The sequence below is a fragment of the Rhinolophus ferrumequinum genome, chromosome 6 (genome assembly GCF_004115265.2).
Source record: "Rhinolophus ferrumequinum isolate MPI-CBG mRhiFer1 chromosome 6, mRhiFer1_v1.p, whole genome shotgun sequence".
NCBI lineage: Eukaryota > Metazoa > Chordata > Mammalia > Chiroptera > Rhinolophidae > Rhinolophus > Rhinolophus ferrumequinum.
In genome coordinates, this window is record NC_046289.1 from 62,662,672 (window position 1) to 62,685,833 (window position 23,162).

The window sequence follows — 23,162 nt, forward strand, 5'->3', positions numbered from 1 at the left end:
TATTTAGTGCTTAACATTGAATTGCAGTGTCTAGTATACATATCTGTTTTCCCCACTACACTTTGAACCTCAAGGTCAAAGTGTCTTATTTTGCATTTATGTTCCCAATACCTGATATAAATATCCCAATAACCTGCTATTTAACAGGAATTGATTTGGATTGACTGAGTGCAAAATAATTTTTAGTGATTGTTAATGATTCCTTCCTGAGAAGTCATTTCATGATAAACATTGTTCCCATTGGATATGAAACCAGTCATTGTTTTTACAGCCAAAAGAAATATTGGTCTTGTAAATTTTAGGCTAAAATGGGTCTGTTCATTTCTTGAAACAAATACAGAGGGTGCCAAAAAAATGTATACACATTTTAAGAAATGATAAAAAAATGATAATAGTCAATATATTCCGATAACAAAAGATGAATACAGGTCATGTTTGACTTCTTCAATTACAAGAGATGCTCAAAGTGGTTACCAGCAGCATCCAGACACTTCTGCTTATGGTGAACTACTGCTTGAGCATAAATAATATCTCTTAAATGTGTATGCATTTCTTTTGGCACCCCTGGTATATCCTGATGTGCAAGCCAAGATGAAATAGGTGTTTACATCTTTCTTCTGTGTTCTGGGTTACAAAAACTTAAAAGTAGAAAATCTGTTCCAAATCTCCTGATTTTTTCCCCCCCTGCAGCAGTAGTTTATCTGTTATGCTGACATCAGGTAGCAGGAATGAATAGCTCTGAAAAACCAGAGCAGATGTTTACAAAGATTTACAAATCTCTAGTCATTGTACTCTGAGAAGCAAGAACAAAAGTGTTGAATTCACTTAGAGCAAACTACTGTATGTGTTGCAAATTTGCTGTACTTCTCATGACTGTATGCCTTTGGGGGAAAAGCATGTAATTTAAGTGCACAATATTTTACAAAATATTCTGAAATAGTTTGCACAAGTAGCATACATCCTGCGTAGGCAGTTTTGACATGTATTTTGAGGCTGAAGGGATTCCAACTGGCCCTTTGCGTGAAGGGTATGAACAGTCCTAGAAACTCTGTACTATGGTTATCCAACTGTGACAGGCTAAATTGCTTTTAGGGTCACTTAATCAAACTAACTTCTGAGTGGAGAAGTCAGTCTTAGCTTTGACATCTGCCTCTTGTAGAGGATTCACATTTTGCTGGTATAATTCTAACTCTACCAGAGCTTCTAATTATTGTCAGAAATTGGAATCCATAATTTTGTTGCATCAACATTGTTTATAGCCATGAGAACCTTAAAATTATCTTAAAATAGGGAAGTGAAATATTTCTTTATCTCTTAAAATTATAGGTATATCCTGATCAGCAAGCCCACGGTATGGACAGAAAGATTAAGAATGCAGTTTCTTGAAGGTTTTCAATCTTTTTTGAAGATTCTTACCTGTATGCAGGTATGACATAGTTATTCTGTACATCAGTAAGATAAATTTAACCCCAATCTTTAATTTTTTTTAGCAAATTGTGGTTTTTATTTGCGGAAGGATATATCTAGCAAAGTAGAAATAAAATTTAAACACTACTTCACTGATCCTACTTTAATCGTTCTACATACCTTACTTAACTACTGCTGTTACTATTAATGTTCTTAATTGCTAACCCTTTGTAGTACGCACTTCACATGCGTTCTCTCTGGAACTTCATAGCAATCTTATAAGGTAGTTATTATTATCTGCTGTTTTACCTACAAGGGAATTGAAGTTTAGAAATAATTTGACGAGGGTCACACAGAAAGTGACAGAGCTGGTATTTGAACTCATGGATTCTAATATACCAGCCATGTTAGAAAGCTATGCATACACGAATGTGAATCCTGACAATTTTATATTGTGCCAGTAAAAGAGCAAAGAAAAAGAGCGCATATGTGTATGTTAACTACTCTTTTCTTGCAGGGAATGGAAGAAATCAGAAGACAGGTTGGGCAACACATAGAAGTGGATCCTGACTGGGAGGCTGCCATAGCTATACAGATGCAATTAAAGAATATTTTACTCATGTTTCAAGAGTGGTGCGCTTGTGATGTAAGTAAAATTGTTAGTAGGAGCAGTACTTTTTAAAGTGCTCTAATGGTTGCTAATGGTATAGTTTTATGTTACAACTTCCTTAATGTAATGTTTTATTATTTAAGTAGTTTCTTATATATTTGAAATTGTCTTATTGAATTTAGGAGGAAAATTCAGTTTTTCACACTTAATTAGAAAATGTACTCCATGGTAGTTTCATTTATCTTTGGGAGTAATGGGGTTTAAAGAATACAGCAATACACATTATTTATTTCCTTGGACATGAATATAAATGTGAAAATTAGGACCACGTAGACTTTTAAATATTCCAACAGTGGAGAGGGGTGGATATTTATTCAATCATTAATGCTTTGTTATGTGTGTTAAACCATTAACAAAATTAATTTCAAAATATAGAACTAATGCATTTTGTTAAATAATTCTGGACCATAACCCTCTTTCAACACACAATCCTACCCCAGATTCTCTTGGAAATATGACCTAATTTATTTCTATTCTGAGAAAATTGACCTTATCTGAGTCAAATTCTTTCATCTTTTCCAGTTTCTCTCTACCTCTCACCATAGTCTTTTCATTGACTAAGTTTCTCTGTATCTTCACTATTGGTTTCTTTCTTTCTAAAACTAACTAATAGTTTCTTTCTAAAACTATTCTTTAACGTCTAGGCGCTTTGTCCCAACCTATATTCCTGCTTCCTGGAGTTTGCTTCCTCAGTTGTTTCCTCTGGTATTTGCCATTCTTTTATTCATCTGCCTGGAAAGACACAGGACTCCCTTATCTTTGAAAATAACAAGAATAAAAGCCCCCTTGCTTGTTTTTACTACCTCTGTGAACTGTATTCTATCTCTCTTTTTTCCTTTTCTCTGTGCCACCACCAGCAGTTGGTCACAGGTTCAGAGTGGCAGTTATATAGACACAAAAGACCTTAGTGTGGCGCAGTAGCTTTAGATAGCAATGAGGACAGGAAATACTGTCCAAGGAAATACTGTCCAGCAACTAGGCACAGCATGCATTTTATAGCTCCCCTCACTCTTGTGGAGGGCACGCATAATTGTTGGAGGTGGGTCAAAATGTCTGTTGTTCATCTTGACATCTGCCAAACCTTCTAAAGTCACCTACATTTACCATTGTCACTCTAGCTTCTAAAACCTCTTGAGTGTCTGGCTTCTGCCCTTCCCAATTGACAGGAACTGATTTTTGAAAAAATTTCAAAGGATCTATTAATATTTAGTAACTAAATTCAGAGGTCTTTTCTAAGTCCCCATCTCCCTTTAAATGTCTGTAGCATTGTATTCTGTTGAGTAACTTAACCTTTTCAAAACTTCCTTTCCCTCTGATTTTCACAAACCTACATCATCCTAATATTTCTATTATGACTATCCGTTTCAATCAGTGATTGTCTTTTTTCCCCCCAATTCCTTCTGCCTACTAAGTGAGACATTCCCCAGTATTCTCTTCTCTTTCTTACAGACCTTTTATTTCTAACACCTCAATTAAAACTTCATAGAGATGGCCGGTTAGCTCAGTTGGTTACAGCGTGGTGCTAATAACACCAAAGTTGCTGGTTTGATCCCCGCATGGGCCACTGTGAGCTGCACCCTCCTTAAAAACAAAACAAAGCAAAACTTCATAGAAATTACTCTCCTAAGCTATAATGCCATTTCTGTTTGTGTGGTAGACACTCCTGCTTAGATTTAACACATCTTTCAAACTCAATATATTAAATTGCTTTGTCATAATTTCCTTTTACTTCCAACTTGTATTTTCTCTTCTTGACTGCCTTTGTTTTATTAATGACCCTAAGATTCATACATTCATCCATACAGGAAATCTCAGAGCCACTGCATTCTGTGTGTTGCATGTTACCAGATTTTTGACAGGAAAAAAGTTGTGTTCATGTAAGATTGGAAAATACTAGATTGAACAAAATCAAACAGAATTTTTTTAAGATACTGAACTTCTCAAACCCTTTAATTAATGTGCTAATTTTTAAGAGGGACAGTCCCAAAATTTATTTGACCATAGCATTCTTTTTTCAAGATATAATCAGTATGAGAAACATTATCTTAAAAAGTGACCTTTGACTCCTCTCTCCTTGCCATACTCATCCAGATTTGAATCTTCCTTATCCTAAATTTCTGTAATAATCCTAACTTATTTCCTATGGGTTCATTCTTTTTTGCCCTGACTAACCCCTTCATACTTCAGATGTATTTACATGCCAGTGCCAAAGCATATTTCCAGTTTAATTGCTCATTAATTCCATCCATAAACCTTTTGATTTATTTCTCCACTGCCTGAAAAGGAGGTCTACTTCCCCTTATTTCTCTGTTTGTTCTGTATCTCTCTGTTTACAGTGCCACTGTTTCCTCATTTTTTCCCCAATACTTAGTTCTGCATATTTTTTAGACCCCACTCATAAGCTGCTTTCACAAATATGTCTTCCCCATTGTTTGTGATTCTTTTTTATGCCCTCCTTGGTTACTTAGTTTCTACCATTTATGTGGTAGTCACAATGCTTAACTTTGTGTGTGTGTGTGTGTGTGTGTGTGTGTGTGTGTGTGTGTGTGTGTGTCTGATAGTCTGATATATCTTACTGGTTTGCAGATCCTGTGGAGTTAGCCCTAGTAATACATAGAACAATTTTGTGTTTATATTTAGTAAATATCTATTGAATGATGTGGTAAAGCAGATAATTTGTCAATAATTTGCATCTTTATTTTCCTTTTAGGAAGAACTCTTACTAGTGGCTTATAAGGAATGTCACAAAGCTGTGATGAGGTGTAGTACAGGTTTTATGTCTAGTTGCAAAACAGTAGTACAACTGTGTGGTCATACCTTGGAAACTAAGTCTTACAAAGTATCTGAGGATCTTGTAAGCATACATCTGCCACTCTCTAGGACTCTTGCTGGTGAGTATTTTGTGCATGTTTCTATTAGCTTTGTTTTGTAGATATTCAAGAGTAGTAGAATTATTTCTATTTTTGTTCTGTGCTCAGTATGTATAGATATACTCGGATCAGATACTATAATTAAAAGCTATCACTGTCATTGTCCTTCAAAGAGCTGTACCAGAACTACTAAGGATGCTTGTTTACTTGGATCTTTTGTTTGTTATCTTGATCAACTAATGGATCCTTATAGTATACACTTAAAGATTAACTTGGTAACTCATCTCCCACCCAAATTTAAATATAGTAAAATCTCGTTGCTGGTTTTTCTACCTGATTGCACCAGTGTGTTGTATGTGTTACTGTTTCTTTCACAACTACAAGAAAAAAAAAATCATAGATTTTCTTTAATTATTCTTTGATTTACATTTCCATGTAAATTAGCCTTGTTAGGTTTTTTTATAAACAACTTCATGGAAAAAAAATATATATATCTATATATATGTGGTAAAATATATATAACATAAAATTTACCATTTTAATAATTTTAAGTGTACAGTTCTGTGGCATTAAGTACATTATTTGTTGTGAAGCATCACCAACATCCATCTCCAGAATTATTTTCATCTTCCCAAACTGAAATTCTGTACCTATTCAACATAACTCCTCATTCCCCACTCCCGGCGGTACCTGGAACCACCATTCTACTTTCTGTCTTTATGACTTGACTACTCTAGGTACCTCATGTAAGTGAGATCATACACATAGCCTTTTATAACTGGCTTATTTCATTTAGCATAATGTCCTTGGAGTTTATATGGTAGCATGTGTCAGAATTTTCTTCCTTTTTAAAGCTGAGTAATACTCCATAACGTGTATACCACATTTTGTTTATCCATTTATCTACCAATGGATGCTTCTATTGTTTCCACTTTTTGGTTATTATGAATAATGTTGGTACGAACATGAGTGCACGAGTATCTGTTTGAGTCCTTGTTTTCAATTGGGGATATATACCCATAAGTGGAATTGCTGGATTTTAAGGTAATTCTCCTTATTTAATTTTTTGAGGAACCTGCCATATTGTTTTTCATAGCAGCTATACCATTTTATATTCCTATCAGCAATGCACAAGGATTCTAATTTCTCCACATCCTCATCAACATTTGTTATTTTCTTTTTTTCTTAATAGCCATCCTAATGAATGTGAAATGTTGTGGTTTTGATTTGCATTTCCCTAGTGATTTGTGATATTGAGCATCTTTTCCTGTGCTTATTGGCTTTAGAGAAGTGTCTGTTCAAGTCCTTGGTCTATTTTTTAATCAGATTTATTTTGTTGTTGTTGAGTTAGAGTTCTTTATATATATTTTTATTAGATACATGATTTACAAATATTTTCTCCGATTCTATGGGTTGTCTTTTCACACTGTTGAAAGTGTCCTTTGATGCACAAGTTTTTAATTTTGATGTAGTCTAATTTATTTTTCCTTTGGTGACCTGTGCTTTCAGTGTCATATCCAAGAAATTATTGCCAAATCCAATGTCATGAAGCCTTTTCCCTATGTTTTCTTCTGAGAGTTTTATAATTTTAGCTCCTATGTTTAGGTCTTTGATTAATTTTTAGTTAAGCAACATGTGATTTTATGTTGCTTCTATTTTTATAAAAAGAAATACTTAGGTAAGTTTTCATTTCTTTTAATGCTTGGTTAAGGGCAGAATGAGCATATTTTGAGACAGCGTATTATTTTTATATAATATATAAAAGCACACTTTGTATGATGTAGGATCTTAAATATGTTAGTAACACTGTATTTTGAAATTAGAAATCAGAAGTTTGCATTCTAAGGTGTCATTTCTAAACTTAGTAAATGTAAATTTAAATCTCACAAGTTTCCAAACGTGATGAATTAACTAGGAGATAAGTTAACTGGGTTTATGGTTTTCTCATTTTTCTTTTTTTACCCTTTAGGTCTTCATGTGCGTTTAAGCAGGCTGGGTGCCGTTTCAAGACTGCATGAATTTGTGCCTTTTGTAAGTGACTCTAGTAACTTTGATTTGCTTATTTCGTATTCTAGATACTCTTCGGTGGGAAGAAAAATAATATTTTGAAACCCATCTGAATAGCTGGTTCCCTGAAAATAAGACTGGGTCTTATATTAATTTTTGTTCCAAAAGACACATTTAGGGCTTATGTTCAGGGGATGTCATCCTGAAAAATCATGCTAGGGCTTATTTTCCAGTTAGGTCTTATTTTTGGTGAAACACAGTAATTCCCATTTAGTAATTTTACATCTATATGTAGTACATTGAATCTGAATCCCAAGGACTTAGAGTCATCTAGTTCAAGCCCTTCCATTTTACAGATTAGAAAGCTGAGGAATATATAGTGCCATAACTAACTTTGAGACACATCTGAGCCTTCTGAGAAACAATGAAATTGACCTTGCTCTGTTTCAGGAGGACTTTCAAGTAGAGGTTCTAGTGGAATATCCTTTGCGTTGTTTGGTATTGGTTGCCCAGGTTGTTGCTGAGATGTGGCGAAGAAATGGGCTCTCTCTCATTAGCCAGGTATGGCAAGGCTGATTATTCACATTGATGAATGTGTTCATTTTCTGATTGTTTTTTCTTTTATATAATTTTACCTTGTGTCCCTGGATTTTGCTGAATATGTGCTGTTTTCTTGTATAAACTCAGAAATGAAAGTTCTAGTGACGATGTAGTCATTTCTTTTTTTTATCCTATTGAGTGGATAGATTAGGTAAAAGCCAGTAGTACCATCAGAAACCTGCTCATTAACATAGGTCTTTTCTGAAGATTACCTTATTCGGGGACCTGTAGTCTTCCCACCACCTGTCTTAATTGAAGGCCACCTTATAATTTTTCCTTCTGTTTTAGAGCAGATAAGGAGAAGTGCTTTTTCTAAATTGTGGAGGAAATAGGACTTGTAAATTTACCACTTTGGAGAAAAATGGTGTTATGATTGACTGTAGAAACTGTTTTATTTTTATTGAAGTAGGTATTTTAAACTTAGGGGAAATAAATTTTTTTTGTTACACACGTTTACAGTATTTACTAATGTGGAGCACTTTTAACTCTGAAGTATTTTCATGCCATATTTTCTCACTTTATCTTCATAAATCCCTTAAAATGATTCATATATTTATAACTTATTTTTTGCCACTGAGGAATTCTTGGGGTTTCAGATTTAAAACAGAAAATTTTCAGAATAGATTTTGTTGAAAATTCAGTTTGAAATAAGATAATTCTTTTAACTTTTATTCTACCTTTTATTAAATAGGTGTTTTATTACCAAGATGTGAAATGCAGAGAAGAAATGTATGATAAAGATATCATTATGCTTCAGGTACCTATTTAAATTTTTCCTGATATTTATGTCTTAAACTTGCTTCTTAGATTCCTTGTAATAAGAGAAGATACTGTAATTATTTTTAACTTTATTTACTTAAATGTTTCTCATTGTTAAAATATGGTAAATAAAAATGGAAGGGACTACTCCATTATTTTCTGCAGACTTAATGTTTCTCCATTTAATACACGAAAACTGTGATGTTGTATGTCATTCACAGATTGGTGCATCTTTAATGGAACCCAACAAATTCTTGTTACTAGTACTTGAGAGGTTTGAACTTGCCGATGCTTTTAACAAGACCATATCTACAAAAGACCAGGTACGCAACAGAAACTGATTATGTAAATTAATTGCAAAGGAAATATTATTGTTAACAATTTTAATCACATTTAAGATTTTTATTCTTTATGTATGTCAGCAAAAATCACATACGTATTACATGCATATATATTTACATATATACATATATACCCTTTTTTACTCTATAAAAATTAGAATGTATAGATTAACAAAAAAGAAGAAAATCACGTGAAACACGGCCTCCTAGAAATTATCACTTTTAAAGTTTTGGTATCTTGTTTGTTTTGTTTAAAAAAAAATTGAATCATTTTTATATGTGCTATTTTGTAATTTGCTTTCTGTGCTTACTGAAATATTGTGATAGGTTTTTTGCTTGTCACTAAATGAAAATACAACTGTATCTTTTTTTTTACATAATCATTTTTAATGACTGTATAATATTACACTATATTGATGCATTGTACTTTCATCCCTATTGCTGAAGAGGTTTTTCTAGTGTTTTTGGTGTTACAAACATCTCTGTACCTCAAGGTTTAAACACTTGTCTAAGTTATTTTGTTAAGGTAAATTATTAGAAGTGGATTTGCTAGAGAAAACAGTGTGCTTTTTCTTAAGACTCTTAATACATAATTGTCAATTGGGAGTTACTTTCAAAAAAGTTTCTCCCATTTAAGCTTTCTCTAGCAGTATATACATCTGTAATGGCACTGTTTTGTTTTGTTTTTGGTTTTTTGCCTTTCTAGATTGTGTGTTTATTGAGGTATGTATTTTAGATGATCTGAATTATTTTTTAATACTGAGATGCACGTAATTTGGCACCCACCAAAAGCAAGCTGCCAAAATGGAATGCTTTAATAAGAGTGAGTCAGTTGTCACCAAAGAAACTTAACAAACAGGCTAAAAATGTGAGCTTCCTTTGAAAATGAAAAACAGTAACAATAACAACCCAAGAAAAAGAAAACCTATGTGTGGCAAATAAATATGAATTTCAAAAATGATACCACATTAATCAATATCACCCCAATGATACCACAAAATAGCATACTTAAATTACATATAAATAAAGTTAGAATTGGTGAAATAGTAATTGCTCTCTTTTTAACAATAATACCATTGACCATTCGCCAAGAGGTCAAATTGAGTATATGTAGGTACTTATATAGCAAACAAGAAATAAATTTCCACTATATTTATTGATGAAATTAAAAAATAATAATAGTGCAGTTTTTTGTAATACAAGTCAATTAAAAGAATGAATTGTTTTTGTTATAACATGTTGCTTAATTGAAGCTCTACATTAATGTTCCCTGTGAAAATGATTCCTAGTTACTGGGGCCATACAGAAACAGGCTGTTGGCTGGATTTTGTCCGCTGGCTATAGATTGCTGATTATTGGGTTAGTTAGATGCTTGAGAGAAGACCAGCAAAGCATTGTCCATAAAAGAGGATGGCACTGGTATTTTTAATTTTTGTTGATCTTATAGGTGAAAGATGGTGTTTATTTTCACTTGTAGTTCTTTAATTATCAGTGAAGTTGACCATGTTTTCATGATTATTCGCCTTTATTCCCCACTTTTTGGTAGTGAATTATTTGTTCTTGTCCTTCACCTTTTTTTGTTTTTGTAAAAGTTCCCTATTTAGTAAGGATATTAATTCTTCATTTATTGTGTTTGTTAACATTTTTCACAGTTTATAATTTGTCTTGTGGAATTTTGTTACATCTTCATTGTTTTAATGTTTAAACCTGTTTATAAGGTAATTCTTGACTACTTTGAGTCTACGAATCACATGATTTTATTCTTTCAAATTAACAGCCACTTGCAAAGGGCTGAAGAATAGGATACGAAATGCAAAGCTAATTTTTAGTCATGTTTTATTTTAGTGAAAATGAATATCTAATTTACTGTAGTGCTTAAATAAGAGGTGTGTTAGGGAAAGATATTCTCATTGTAATTGTTGGTTTGAAGCCACTGTCTCACCAATCCAGGTAAGAAGGAAGCCAGTACTTAAGGAAAACTTAAAGATTAGAATTAAATTTGTTGACTTCAGGCTATGTGGGGAATAATGATAATGAAACAATAATACTTAATAGTTTTCATTGAGTTATTACATGCCAGGTATTGTGACCTTTGTTGAATTTGATGTCAAAAAGGCAATTATTCACCTCATAATTCTCTGTTGCTGTGGTCTGAAAGAAAATACTGGACTAGATGGACCATGATTCTGATCCAGAAATGTATGTTTTGTGGAAGTTTTTGGTTCTTATGCAACTAATTTATTGTTTCTCAATTCTATAGGATTTGATTAAACAATATAATACATTAATAGAAGAAATGCTTCAATTCCTCATCTATATTGTGGGTAAGATTAAAACATGTTTTGAAATAGAACATGGGTTACTTTTTAGAAAGAACATTAATAAGAGCTATAATTTATCATTTTACTCAAAATATAGCATAAAATACTAGCTAAATATTGATGTGACTAATATGATCAATATGTTTAGAAACCTACCTTTAAAAAAGTGTAGCTATTAATATTCCATCTTTATTTTTCAATATTTAATTTGTAATTGGACTTGGTTATAGATGTCTGGAATATAATTATCGTAGTTACAAATATAGAAGAAAAATAGCTATTCATTGAGTGCTAAAAATTTCAGTGTAACACAGGTCTAAGTAAAATACACTTTCATTGTGTCATTCTGTTAAATTATTGGCCATACTTTTACTTTTGTATGTTCTGTGTTATAGTCTTTGTTGATTTTACCAGCCAAGTAAAAGTCTGTGACTTCTCATTTTGGCTCTTATTTCTTACTTTACTGCAGCAGACTCTGCTTTGTATTAATAGTTCCTAGTGAGGGTTCTAGCCACTAGCTAAACTAGTGAACATGGGGTTCACTTGTTGGCCAGAGAGCTAGCCGCAGACGAAGTGCTTGTCTCAGCAGGAAGTGTGGTAAGCCTTTATTGCTAAGTGAGATATAAATCTTTTAAGCACTAACTCTTCCTGTCCAGAAGATTCCGTAGTAAACTGATGAAAAAAATGGACAAATTGAAAATATGTTAAAGATTTTTAAGTTAATGATATACTTTATTGAATTATAAAACCTTGAGGGGAATTTTTCTATTCTTAGAATGCTATATGAAGAATTTCTAATACTGTACTATATTTTTGCTGTTTGATGTTTTTATTATTGCCTTTATGATTTTGCTTTTGTTGTGTTTACATTTATTGGGTTTTCTCTTCCATGTGATTTAATTTTTAGTTAATACTTTTAGCTGTATTCCTAAATTCATTAATTTCTAGAGTCAACATTTTAAATATATATAAAACTTCTGATTTTATTACGCAGTGGAGAAAACAGTAAAAAATGGAAAAAGATTCAGATTGGGAATCAGAAGATCTAATATTGGCCTTACTGTTAACTATCTAGAGCAGGGGTGTCAAAACTGTGGCCCGCGGGCCAACTGTAGCTCGCAGTCCTTTGTTAATTGGCTCGCAGCAAATTCCAAAAATATATTTAGTTTACTTAAATAAACCAGGTGAGGCAACACGTACTTCACCTTGAGTGATTAGCCCAGCTGTTTGTGTATTTTACTGCATATGGCCCTTGGTAAAAAATGTTGAAAAAAGTTTGGACACCCCAGATCTAGAGCATGCCAATTACGTTCTTTGGGTCTCAAATTCCTGATTTGTAAAATGTGAAGGTAATCTACATGATCTCTAAGGGTCCTTCTGACACTAAACTTCTAGGGGATACTGTTTTTGGTGGAAAAAATTAGAAGATTACAAAGTGCTTTACAAAAGTAAAGAGGAATGAGTCTGGTGGAAATGAATTCATTTAACAAAAAGATATTCTTTGGCTAGTTTGTAGAATTCATCAAGTTTAAGGCAAAGGATTACTGTCTTTGTAATAACCCACTCATAGGTAGATATCATAGGATTTTGTACACATGTTCTATTGAAAATCAGTGGTGACATAAGGCCAGATTTTGTGAGCCTTCGTGTGGCAATGGAAATTAGATGCTGTTAACACCAATGAAGTTCCCATAGTTAAATTTAGCTATTTTCTCTCTCCATTTGGCAGTTTATTGAGGTGAAAAATGGAAACCTGATCATGTGGGCATTTTAACAACACCAGTCATTACTGATACATATTACTGTTTTGTCATCTAACCCATAAAGACATCTTTAAGCATTTTGTTTTTCAGTTTTCACTTTGTTCTTTCTTAAATAACAAGTAAAGACAAAATTGAGGAAGATCTTGAAAGAAAAGCTATTGTTCAGTGATGGCCACTGCTCATTCAATGCCATCTGCCTTGTTTTCTGGATTAGAAACACATGCTAATTTAATTGAGGGTCCTTATTTATAATGTGTGAGTATGTGTATGTATACTTATGTGTGTGTGTGTTTAAGAAAGTTAAGAAAAGGCCTGTGTTCTTGAGCTCTCTTCATTTTTCTTCCTCTGTCTTTCAGCAAATAGACTTTTGTTGTTCAGATTTAGGAACATGTCCGCATAATTTTTGGTCCCTCTCTCATAGACTTAATTTAATGCAATGTTCTGTGTATATATGCTCCTGGTGGCATGAGATTTAAATAGAAAGCAGTTAATTGTTTTACTTTTTCTTTTCACTGTTTGTATTAGGAGAGCGTTATGTACCTGGAGTGGGAAATGTGACCAAAGAAGAGGTCACAATGAGAGAAATCATTCACTTGCTTTGTATTGAACCCATGCCACACAGTGCCATTGCCAAAAATTTACCCGAGAATGTAAGACCAGTTTTATTTTTTACTCCATTCACCTTAGATGGGATCTTTTTTTTTCTTTTTCTTAATTGGAAGCTACTTCAAAGTTTTAAGAAAATTTGTTTAGCAAATTTTGCAGATGTAAAACTGACACCATTCATTATTTAGTGGTGTAAACTTTAAGTCTGGGCTTCTGAGCATTAGGAAAACATTCTAGAAGCATTCTGGCTACTTCGGAGACATTTTAGAGCAAGAAACTCCTTGACTTTTTGTTTACTTTAAAGTAACATTTCTCCAGAGGAAAAGGAGGCTCCCTGAAATACTGAGATTAGTTGGGAGGTGTGTTAGTTGGAGTCTTCTCAGAAGCAGATATCAAGATAAGACATTTAAAGTTTTATTAGAAACAATGCCTGGGAGAGAAAGTGGTGAGGAAGCTGGGAAAGGCTGAGAGAGCCCTCATGCTGTGATGCTCGTCTGACTCTAGATGAAGGAAAGAGAGAAGGAAGGTTAGATAGATGCATCCTAGGTTGGCTAGATTAATCAAGGCTTGATGTCTTCCCATGTCTCCGAGTGAGTCTGCATTAGTATCTCTGTTCCTTGTAAGTGGGGGTCTGCAGGGTGTATTTTCATGGCTGCCATGGGTGATATTTATGTTTTTGTATATACTGATATTTAAGTAAAAGTCCTAAAATTATGAGTCTCATATTATTTCCCCTGAGGTTTAACTATGAATTAGAACAATGATTCTTAAAAGAGAATTAGACTTATCTGTACTATCAGGGCTTTCCAGAGCAGTAGAATAGAGATAAGCTTTGAATATTGGTCATTTTCCCCAAAAATTATTTGTATCTTTTTCTAGTTTGTTTTTTAAAATTATTTTCCAGCCACAGTTGACATACAATATTGTATTAGTTTCAGGTGTACAACATAGTGATTAAACATTTGTGTACCTTACAAGGTGATCACCTAGATAAGTCGAGTTCCAGTGTCATTGTTAACTCATTCTGAAACTAACCGTTTGGCATATCACTTTCATAAATTTTGTATGTCCATTCACCAATTTTATAATTACTAATGCACTTTAAAATCAATTTACTTACATATTCCTTAGCAGCTTTCTTAGCCATAACAACAGTAAAATAGTAGGTTTGATGTTCTGGATTATTTTTTTCCAAATACATATTAAAATAAGTGAATAACTATTCAGAATTTTAAAAATACATAGCTGTGTGCCATGAAAGTAATTTCACATACTGCTGGTGATATACATATCATACTTTCCAAAAAAAAAAAAAAAATGCTTTAGGGTATACTGTAACTTTTCACTGCTTACCCTAAGTGCATTTTTTTCAAAAAGGAATCTGACGTTCTTAATTTTTGTGTGACTCTAGGAATCCATTATCTTAGTTTAGTATCTTGACTAGGTCCTTATCCCGATTTTAAATGACTTCATTAAAAAAAAATCCTTGTTCAAAGAAAAGTTCAGGTCAGGCAGGAAAAAAACACACAATTGTTATATAATTGTGGAAGCCGGAGCGTATTTGGACAACTACATATGGTATGTGTTTTGCTGTAGATTCCATTTATTTTGTTACCTTGGATTTAGGGATTAGGACATGAGTGGCATGTGCTTAAATGATGTGGGTGATGAATATACTACGGAAAAGTTCTTTTTCTTTGAACTATCAGTAATGTGTGTATGTGGTGTGTGTGTGTATGTACGCATGCACATGAGGGCAAACTGAGATAAAATTTCTTTCTTAAGCAGTTTATAAATAGGTCTTAACCTCTGTCAAGAAATTGCTCTCTCCAAACAAAGGTAATTGGTTTTAGACCTAATTTTTTATATTGGAAATTGATCTTTTTTAAATTATATACGTAGTACTTCAATGTTGTTGAAAATGTATTCCAGTTCACAGTAAGAGAAGAAAAAGTCATTGCATGAAAGTAAAAATGAAAAATATTGTTTCAACAGGAAAATAATGAAACTGGCTTAGAGAATGTCATCAACAAAGTGGCCACATTTAAGTAAGTACTTAATGTTTGTACTTATTCTGAGAGGTAGATGATCTTTGTTCTTGTACTTTGGATACTTTGTAGAGGCTCTGAAGTTCTTGGCAGAACTCCCAAGAACATGAATGAAGTACAGATTAAAAGGAGAATGAGGGATACACAGTAGGCACTTAGTACATGATTGTTGAAAAAAATGAGTATTTTTGGCAGGTGAATGAGAAGTATCCTTTTGTATCCTTTTGATATTAGGTGACTTAGATAGTAAATAGCAAAGAAACTTTTCCAATAGTCTCTATCCCATCAACTAATCCATGACTTCATGTATTCTATAAATTTTCATTTTATATGCTAATTTTAGACTTTAGTGGGTTTAAAACAATATTTTACAATTGTTTGATTATTTGTGATGTATAAAATGGAAATAAGATTTTAAGGATTAATTCTTGAAATTTAAAAAATTGATACTGGCAGTGACTTTTCACTTGTTATAGTATTGTATAGATAAATTACTAGTTTTAAATAACTAAAAATACAAGGTAGCTTTTTAAATGCTCTAATAATGTTCAGTGAAATATTTCACTTAAGAATTAGATAGAAACCAAAAACTGTTTAAATGTGCAGAACAAATATGGTGTACTCCTTTTGGTCTTGATGCTTTTCCTTATAGTGCTGTACAGAGGATTCAACACTATTTTCATCTACAATTTGCTGAGGACATGATGTCTCACTACCATTTTAGATCTGATCTTAAATCATGCAGTGTGCTTTAGTTGAGCAGGCAATTTTTAGTCTTCAGAGGCTAAAAAAGAAGCCTTAGAGATTTAAGAAGGGCATGGGATCAGTTCTATATAATATAAAATAAACTTCCTCAGGTTTGTTTGAATTTAATAATTATGAAGCACAACTTAGCTGTTATCAGGACATTGAGCTTACAATGTTGGTTGTTAGTTTTACTATTGGAATGAAATTTGTCGTTTCAGTTTAAGCAAGTCGAATGAGATATAACTATGTTTTCTTCCTCTAGATTTTGACTTTAATTTTTAGGTTCTCATTTTGTCTGTATTCTAGCCTCCAAGAACACTGCAGTTTATGTCTGCATTTTCTTTTTATTTAGGAAACCAGGTGTATCAGGCCATGGAGTTTATGAACTGAAAGATGAATCTTTGAAAGACTTCAATATGTACTTTTATCATTACTCCAAAACACAGCATAGTAAGGTAGGAAAAGAGATCCACTTCAGAAAATAAACCTAAGATGCTTTATGCTTTCTAGCTCCATAGAAAAATTCCTGGTTTTCATTAATAGAGGCCATTATCTCATCCGAGAAATTAAAATTGAATCAATAATGTTATCTAGTGTACAGGCAATATTCAAATTTTCTCAATTATACCAAAATGGGCAGTAGGTAAATATTGTTGACAGAGAGAATGTGGACTAAATTCTTGAGGAGGAATATTACCTATCTATTTTGCAGTAGCCTTACCTAGGACTAGGAGAGCCATTTTGTTTCTGGAACAAGATAGCATTTTGAATATACACTTCGGTATATAAAATATTTTGGTAGGTTGGTGGATCTTTCCAGTCAAAGTATTTCATTTATTTCATGCTTGCCAGGCAGCATATTTAAAGATAGGTTTTTGTTTTTTTTAATAGGCTGAACATATGCAGAAGAAAAGGAGAAAACAAGAAAACAAAGATGAAGGTAAAAAGTGAGATTCTGAATTGACTCACTATGACCATTTTCTATGGTTTTGTTGTCCGCCAAGCATATAGTGTTTTATTTACTGAGAGTGGACAGCTAGCAGAGTTGCAAAGAACCCTTTGTTTCTTGTTCACATATTAAGATATGGCATACATCAGTGGTGACAGAATTTTAAATTTATAACAAATGGAGTTTATTTTGGGTGATTGGCATAGTGACTTATATTTCTCTTGACACTGATGTTTTCAGTGCTTTAAAGGTAACAAAAATCATGTGTCATTTTTGCACATAATATATGATTTTGACATTTGCAATTTAGCAGGTAGAATAACCGAGATAAAAGGGTACCTATTTGTCTCTTCTTCCATCCATCTCCCACCTACTTATAGCATTACCACCACCACCACCTCCTGAATTCTGCCCTGCTTTCAACAAAGTCATTAACCTTCTAAATTGTGATATCATGATGTACATTCTCAGGACGATATTTGAGTGGGCATTAGACACAGATTCTAACTTGTGGACTGAAGGGATGCTCCAGATGGTATGTATACCTGAAATATTTTCTCTACTTCATAGAGTTCATGGAGGTTTGAAGACGTTCCCTAATCTAACTTTAGTCAGAACCACATCTAGAGCATGTGAAATCTAGGGATCATTAAAAGTAGCTAAGGTGTGGCACAGATTTCCTTGTGACACATTCCCATGTTTTCAGTATCCTAATTTTTGAGAATCATTTATATTTTAAAAAAGAAGAAAAAGGCCTGCTGCTCCTAATAATAAATTGGCATGCCACTATTTCATCATAATTTTCTATATTTTTTTATTTCACTTGTATTAAGAGGAGACAATATAATAAAGAATTGAGGGCCGGCCCAGTGGCTCAGGTGGTTGGAGCTCCGTGCTCCTAACTCCGAAAGCTGGTGGTTTGATTCCCACATGGGCCAGTGGGCTCTCAACCACAAGGTTGCCTGTTCAACTCCTTGAATCTCGCAAGGGATGGTGGGCTGTGCCCCCTGCAACTAAGATTGAACACGGCACCTTGAGCTGAGCTGCCGCTGAGCTCCCGAATGGCTCAGTTGGTTGGAGCGCGTCCTCTCAACCACAAGGTTGCGGTTCGACTTGAGTCCTGCAAGGGATGGTGGGCTGTGCCCCCTGCAACTAGCGACGGCAACTGGACCTGGAGCTGAGCACAACTAAGACTGAAAGGACAACAACTTGAAGCTGAATGGCACCCTCCACAACTAAGATTGAAAGAACAACAACTTGACTGGAAAAAAGTCCTGGAAGTACACACTGTTCCCCAATAAAGTCCTGTTTCCCTTCCCCAATAAAAAAAAAAAGAATTGAAGCCAGGTCTAGGCTTGAGTCTTGAGTTACCCCACTTCCTACTTCAAAGGACAGAATAATTTTCCCATTGGTAAAATAAGTATAAGTGTAATTATTTCATACTGTTGTTATGAGAATTAGCTAATTAAGTGGACATACTGTTATAAATTACTTACTAATGTCACCTTTAGTAGCTGTAACTGGATATTTATTTAGCACCTGCCTAACTAAATTTTCTTTTTTTCCTTGGCTATTGTTGGTCTGGAGGCTCTAAATGCTGTCATACGATATGTGTATCTCAATTTTTATTATAACGGTAAATACGTGCAGTAAAAACTTTCAAACCACACAGATATATTTGAAGTCAAAAGTTAAAATTTTTCTCCCTGCCTCCCAGTGCTCTCTCTTCCTAGGAGATAAGCACTGTTAAAGGTTTGTATCTTCTGCAGATCTTTTCACATTAATGCACATAGGCTTAACTCATTTTTAATAGCTGCATATTCTGTTGTATGGATATCTAGAAGATATAGTCTCCTAATAATAGAAATTTAGGTTGTTTTTAGGTCTTTGTATAGCAAACACTAAAATGATTTAGTGTTATACAAATATCTTTGCACACTTAAGAGAATGTATCATACTGATTCCTAGTACTGGGTCTATACTTTTACATTTTTGATAAATATTTTCAAATTGGCCTCCAAAAATGTTACACCGATTTATCTTCCCATCACCAGTATAGTGAAACGTGCCTGCTTCCTGAGACCTTTGTCAGTTCTGTGTTTTTATGAAACGCTAAACTTTTTGCCATTCTAATAGGTGAAAAATAGGATTATCTTGTTTGAAACCACATTTCTTTAATTTTAAGTGAAGTTGAACATTTTTCATATGTATATTTATCACTCTTTCTGTAAACTGCTTGTATATAACCTTTGCCCATTTTTAACCTATTTTTTTATACCTTCATTTAAAATGTATTTACCTGAAGATATACAGTTTTAAAGATCTCTAATTTTTCTCCTTTAGGCATTTCATATTCTGGCATTGGGCTTACTAGAAGAGAAGCACCAGCTACAAAAAGCTCCTGAAGAAGAAGTGACATTTGACTTTTACCATAAGGCTTCACGTATGTTTTAGTCTGAGTGAATGATGTGTTCGTTTTGTACTGTCTTTAACCTGGAGGAACAGGATAAGTTTAGATTTTTATTAAATGCTACCTGATTAAAACAGTTTTTTCAAAGCACATTTCAGGGACATTAATTATAAGACCAAGAGAAGAGAATCATTTCATTTTCTATATTTACTGTATTTTTTAGGTCCTTGAAGACATCATAAATCTGTTCAGTCTATGGATATAACAGCTCCTCCAACTTTCGTATTTTTGGAATTTTGGTATTTATTTAAGTGTTTTTACTAGACAGTGAGTCATGTGGAGGAAAGGCAAGACAGATCAATAAGAGTAGCTTTCACTTAGCGGCTCTACTAGAAAATATACAAGAGAGACAAAGTTATGCAAATTTTTCAAGTTGTTTAATTTAGTACTTAGTACTTCATGTAATTGCAGATTCTTCCATTGAAAATGTAATTAAATTGATTGCAGACTCTGGTTATCAATGTGAATAACATTAAATATAAATTATAATTTATACATAAGTATGAAGATATTTATTTATGAGATGCAATTTTTGTGTTTCAAAGAAGGATTAGGAAGTTCGACAATAAATGCTCAGAATATACAAATGCTTTTGGAAAAACTCAAAGGAATTCCCCAGTTAGAAGGCCAGAAGGACATGATAACATGGATACTCCAGGTAAACCTGAAAAATAAACTGATTATGTCTTGGTTTAATTATTTAAGAATCCTCTCTTTGCCTTTAAAATTAAACCACTATATTCTTCAATTATAAAGTCATTTACTACTGATTTTCGTGATTAATCCTATGTTGTCATGTTAGTAATTCTATTTTCCCTATGTTTTAGTAGTTTTTTTTAAAATGAAATATTCATTTGTATCATTACTCATTCAACATATATTGAATGCCTACTGTGTACTGTGCTCATTTCTAGACTTTGAACAAGACAGATAAAGTATTTGCTATCATGAAGCATACATATTATTTGCGATAAACAGATAATAAACAAGAAAATACCAGGATAATTCGTAGATGTGTAGGGGGTAACTTTAGATCAGTAATCAAAAAGGCATCTTAGGACGCGACATTGGAGCCTAATGACATGAAGCCACCCTTATAAGTCTGCAAGAGTACTCTAGAAAGAGGGAACAGCAAAGCAAAGCTCTAAGGTGGCCAGAAAGAAGGCCACCGTGACTGGTGCACAATGGAGGAGGGAGAGAAAGGTAGGCAGCAAGGTAGGCAGCAAGGTCAGAGGGGCAGCCAGGAGCCAGATCATATAGGACCTTACAGGTCAGGGTAAAGTGGTGGATTTTATTTTTGAGTACAGTGGGAAGCTGCTGAAGGATTTTAAGTGATATTATCTGGCCTATATTTTTCTGCTATGAGGTAAATGGATTATAGGGGACAAGAGTAAAATCATGAAGACCATTGGAAGACTATTGCAGTAATCCTGGTGAGAAGTGAGCATTACCTAGACTAAGGATGCAGATGGTGAGAAGCTGGATTGATTCAGGTATAATTTGATGATAGAATCTGTAGAACAAGCTGATAGATTTGATGGAAAGGGATGAGGGATCAACAAGGAGTCAACAAGCTCCTGGATTTGGAACTTGAACTATTGGGTGGATGGCAGTGCCTTTGACAAGTGAACAAGGGGTAGGGAGAGAAGACAGGAGTGTTACTTTAATGGAAAATCCTGAACATGTAAACATGAAGCCAAGATTATGGAGTTTCCCCTCACCGTATTAAAATATTCTGATATTATCAGCTAGATATTGTTTTGGTAATTAGAATATGGAGTGGTTATTTTCCACATTCATATCAATCAGAGATCTTTGTACTGATTTTGTACTTCAACAAGTCAGCCCTTTTTATTACTTAATCAGGGACATTCCTTAAGCAAGCTTAATGTAATTAGATATGTAGCTATAAGATAATGATATTATTATTAAGATTTCTCTTGAAGTATATTTCATGAATATTTAGTATTTGTGTTAAATTTATCAAGTAATCATTTAAAAACGTAAAACTAAACCAGAGAATAAAGTAGTTAACTATTCTACCTTTATTAAGAAAGTATATTGAACTGTCATTTAGTCCAACATTTATATCCTACAGACATGGTGTTGTAAATTGGAGATCTATTCCTCAAAATTTATTTTCCATTTGAATAACAAAATTCATTGTCAAAATATACAAAAAAGCACAAGTATCTGCTTTTACAAACATTAGGTATTTTATCCAAATAATATAAAGTTGTCTTGTAAGTTCCTTTTGGGAGGTTTTTCCATATGAGACTGAGGCTCCTTCAAAATTTCAATAAGTTTATGGATATACTATCATATTGCTGAAACCTTGATATTTGATAAAAAAAAGATGATGTGGTTGTTCTGTAAACATATCCCAAGATAAATGATTGAGTGAAATGGTAGGAAACAGTGTATACTCATATAGTAGGATCGCTTTTTATGAGGATATATTTGAATATAGAGAATTAACATTTTTTATTTCCCTAACAAAAGCAGAGGTATGGTCACACCTGCAGACTATCAGTTGATTTTCCTACCTGCAACCTCCTCCTTTGCTGGATAGCTGATCGACTAGGGGAGGTGTTTGTTACAGTCAGGAGTCACTTCATGCACGCACGTGTTTGTGTGTGTGTGTGTGTGTGTGTGTGTGTGTGTGTAAATAGTTCAAGTCAGACATTTGGAAACATGATGACAAAATCAGATCAGTGCATTTTTCTGTTCTTGGTCAATCTAACCAAATCTTTTAACATTTCATTTGTTTTTCAGATGTTTGATACAGTGAAGCGATTAAGAGAAAAATCTTGTTTAATTGTAGCAACTACATCAGGATCAGAATCTATTAAGAATGACGAGGTAATGACATAATAATGGTGACATTCATCTCTATCTTTGAACTTTGCTGGTATGAGAGAGCTGCTGCTTTTTGTTAGAAGGAACCTGTTTATTGTAAAGTATGTGAGATGTCTATCTTCTTTTGCTTATCATGTTTCTGTACTGTAGGGATTAGCGTAACTTGACATGTAGTTATCCAATACACATGTATTTTATAAAAATCAGGAAATTGATGTGCAGTGGAGCTCTGTTGGAAATACCATATTAATTTAAAAAATATTTTAATATCTGAAATTAGGCTTTGTCTTACAGTTGATGGCTCTTTATAATTTAATCAGCAGCATTCTTAGTGGGACGTAAGATAATGGTACATCTTAGATTCAGTGAAATATGGTAATATTTAGGTTATGATTTTCATTAATATAATGAATCAGGTTTTAATGACTTGAACCTTAAAATTATTAGACTATTATTACTTGTGGTTATTAACTATCCTTCCTAAAAGGAATACACCAGTCTTAAGTTAGAAACACAATAAAAATATACCAATACATCTCAGTAATATTGTTAAAATTCTCAATCTTAGCAATGCATCTAGGAGTAACTGTTAGACATCATCAAGATGGCCTAAATTGATTAAATGACAATGATTAAATGACTGACAGTTTTAAACTTTTTGTTTCATTTAATTTTTTTCTTAATGTGCTAGCACTGAGTATAAAAGACAGTTTATTAGATATTTAAGGTACTTGGCCTTTATGTT

General features: G+C 33.3%; 1 protein-coding gene across 3 annotated transcripts in view; it reads left to right on the plus strand.

The window, feature by feature from the left end:
- The window catches only part of UBR1 (ubiquitin protein ligase E3 component n-recognin 1), a 103,097-nt gene that overhangs the window by 41,845 nt on the left and 38,090 nt on the right, over positions 1-23,162 (plus strand). For 2 of the 3 annotated variants that reach the window (XM_033106880.1, XM_033106878.1), the window contains exons 13-28: positions 1,327-1,426; positions 1,925-2,053; positions 4,788-4,968; positions 6,917-6,978; positions 7,405-7,515; positions 8,246-8,311; positions 8,535-8,636; positions 10,915-10,978; positions 13,264-13,388; positions 15,340-15,392; positions 16,492-16,594; positions 17,031-17,079; positions 17,469-17,623; positions 19,432-19,531; positions 20,104-20,216; positions 22,334-22,420. In XM_033106880.1, coding sequence (XP_032962771.1) covers positions 1,327-1,426; positions 1,925-2,053; positions 4,788-4,968; positions 6,917-6,978; positions 7,405-7,515; positions 8,246-8,311; positions 8,535-8,636; positions 10,915-10,978; positions 13,264-13,388; positions 15,340-15,392; positions 16,492-16,594; positions 17,031-17,079; positions 17,469-17,623; positions 19,432-19,531; positions 20,104-20,216; positions 22,334-22,420 — 1,600 coding nt within the window. The remainder of the gene's footprint in view (positions 1-1,326; positions 1,427-1,924; positions 2,054-4,787; positions 4,969-6,916; positions 6,979-7,404; positions 7,516-8,245; positions 8,312-8,534; positions 8,637-10,914; positions 10,979-13,263; positions 13,389-15,339; positions 15,393-16,491; positions 16,595-17,030; positions 17,080-17,468; positions 17,624-19,431; positions 19,532-20,103; positions 20,217-22,333; positions 22,421-23,162) is intronic. The other variant, XM_033106879.1, reaches the window with a different exon arrangement.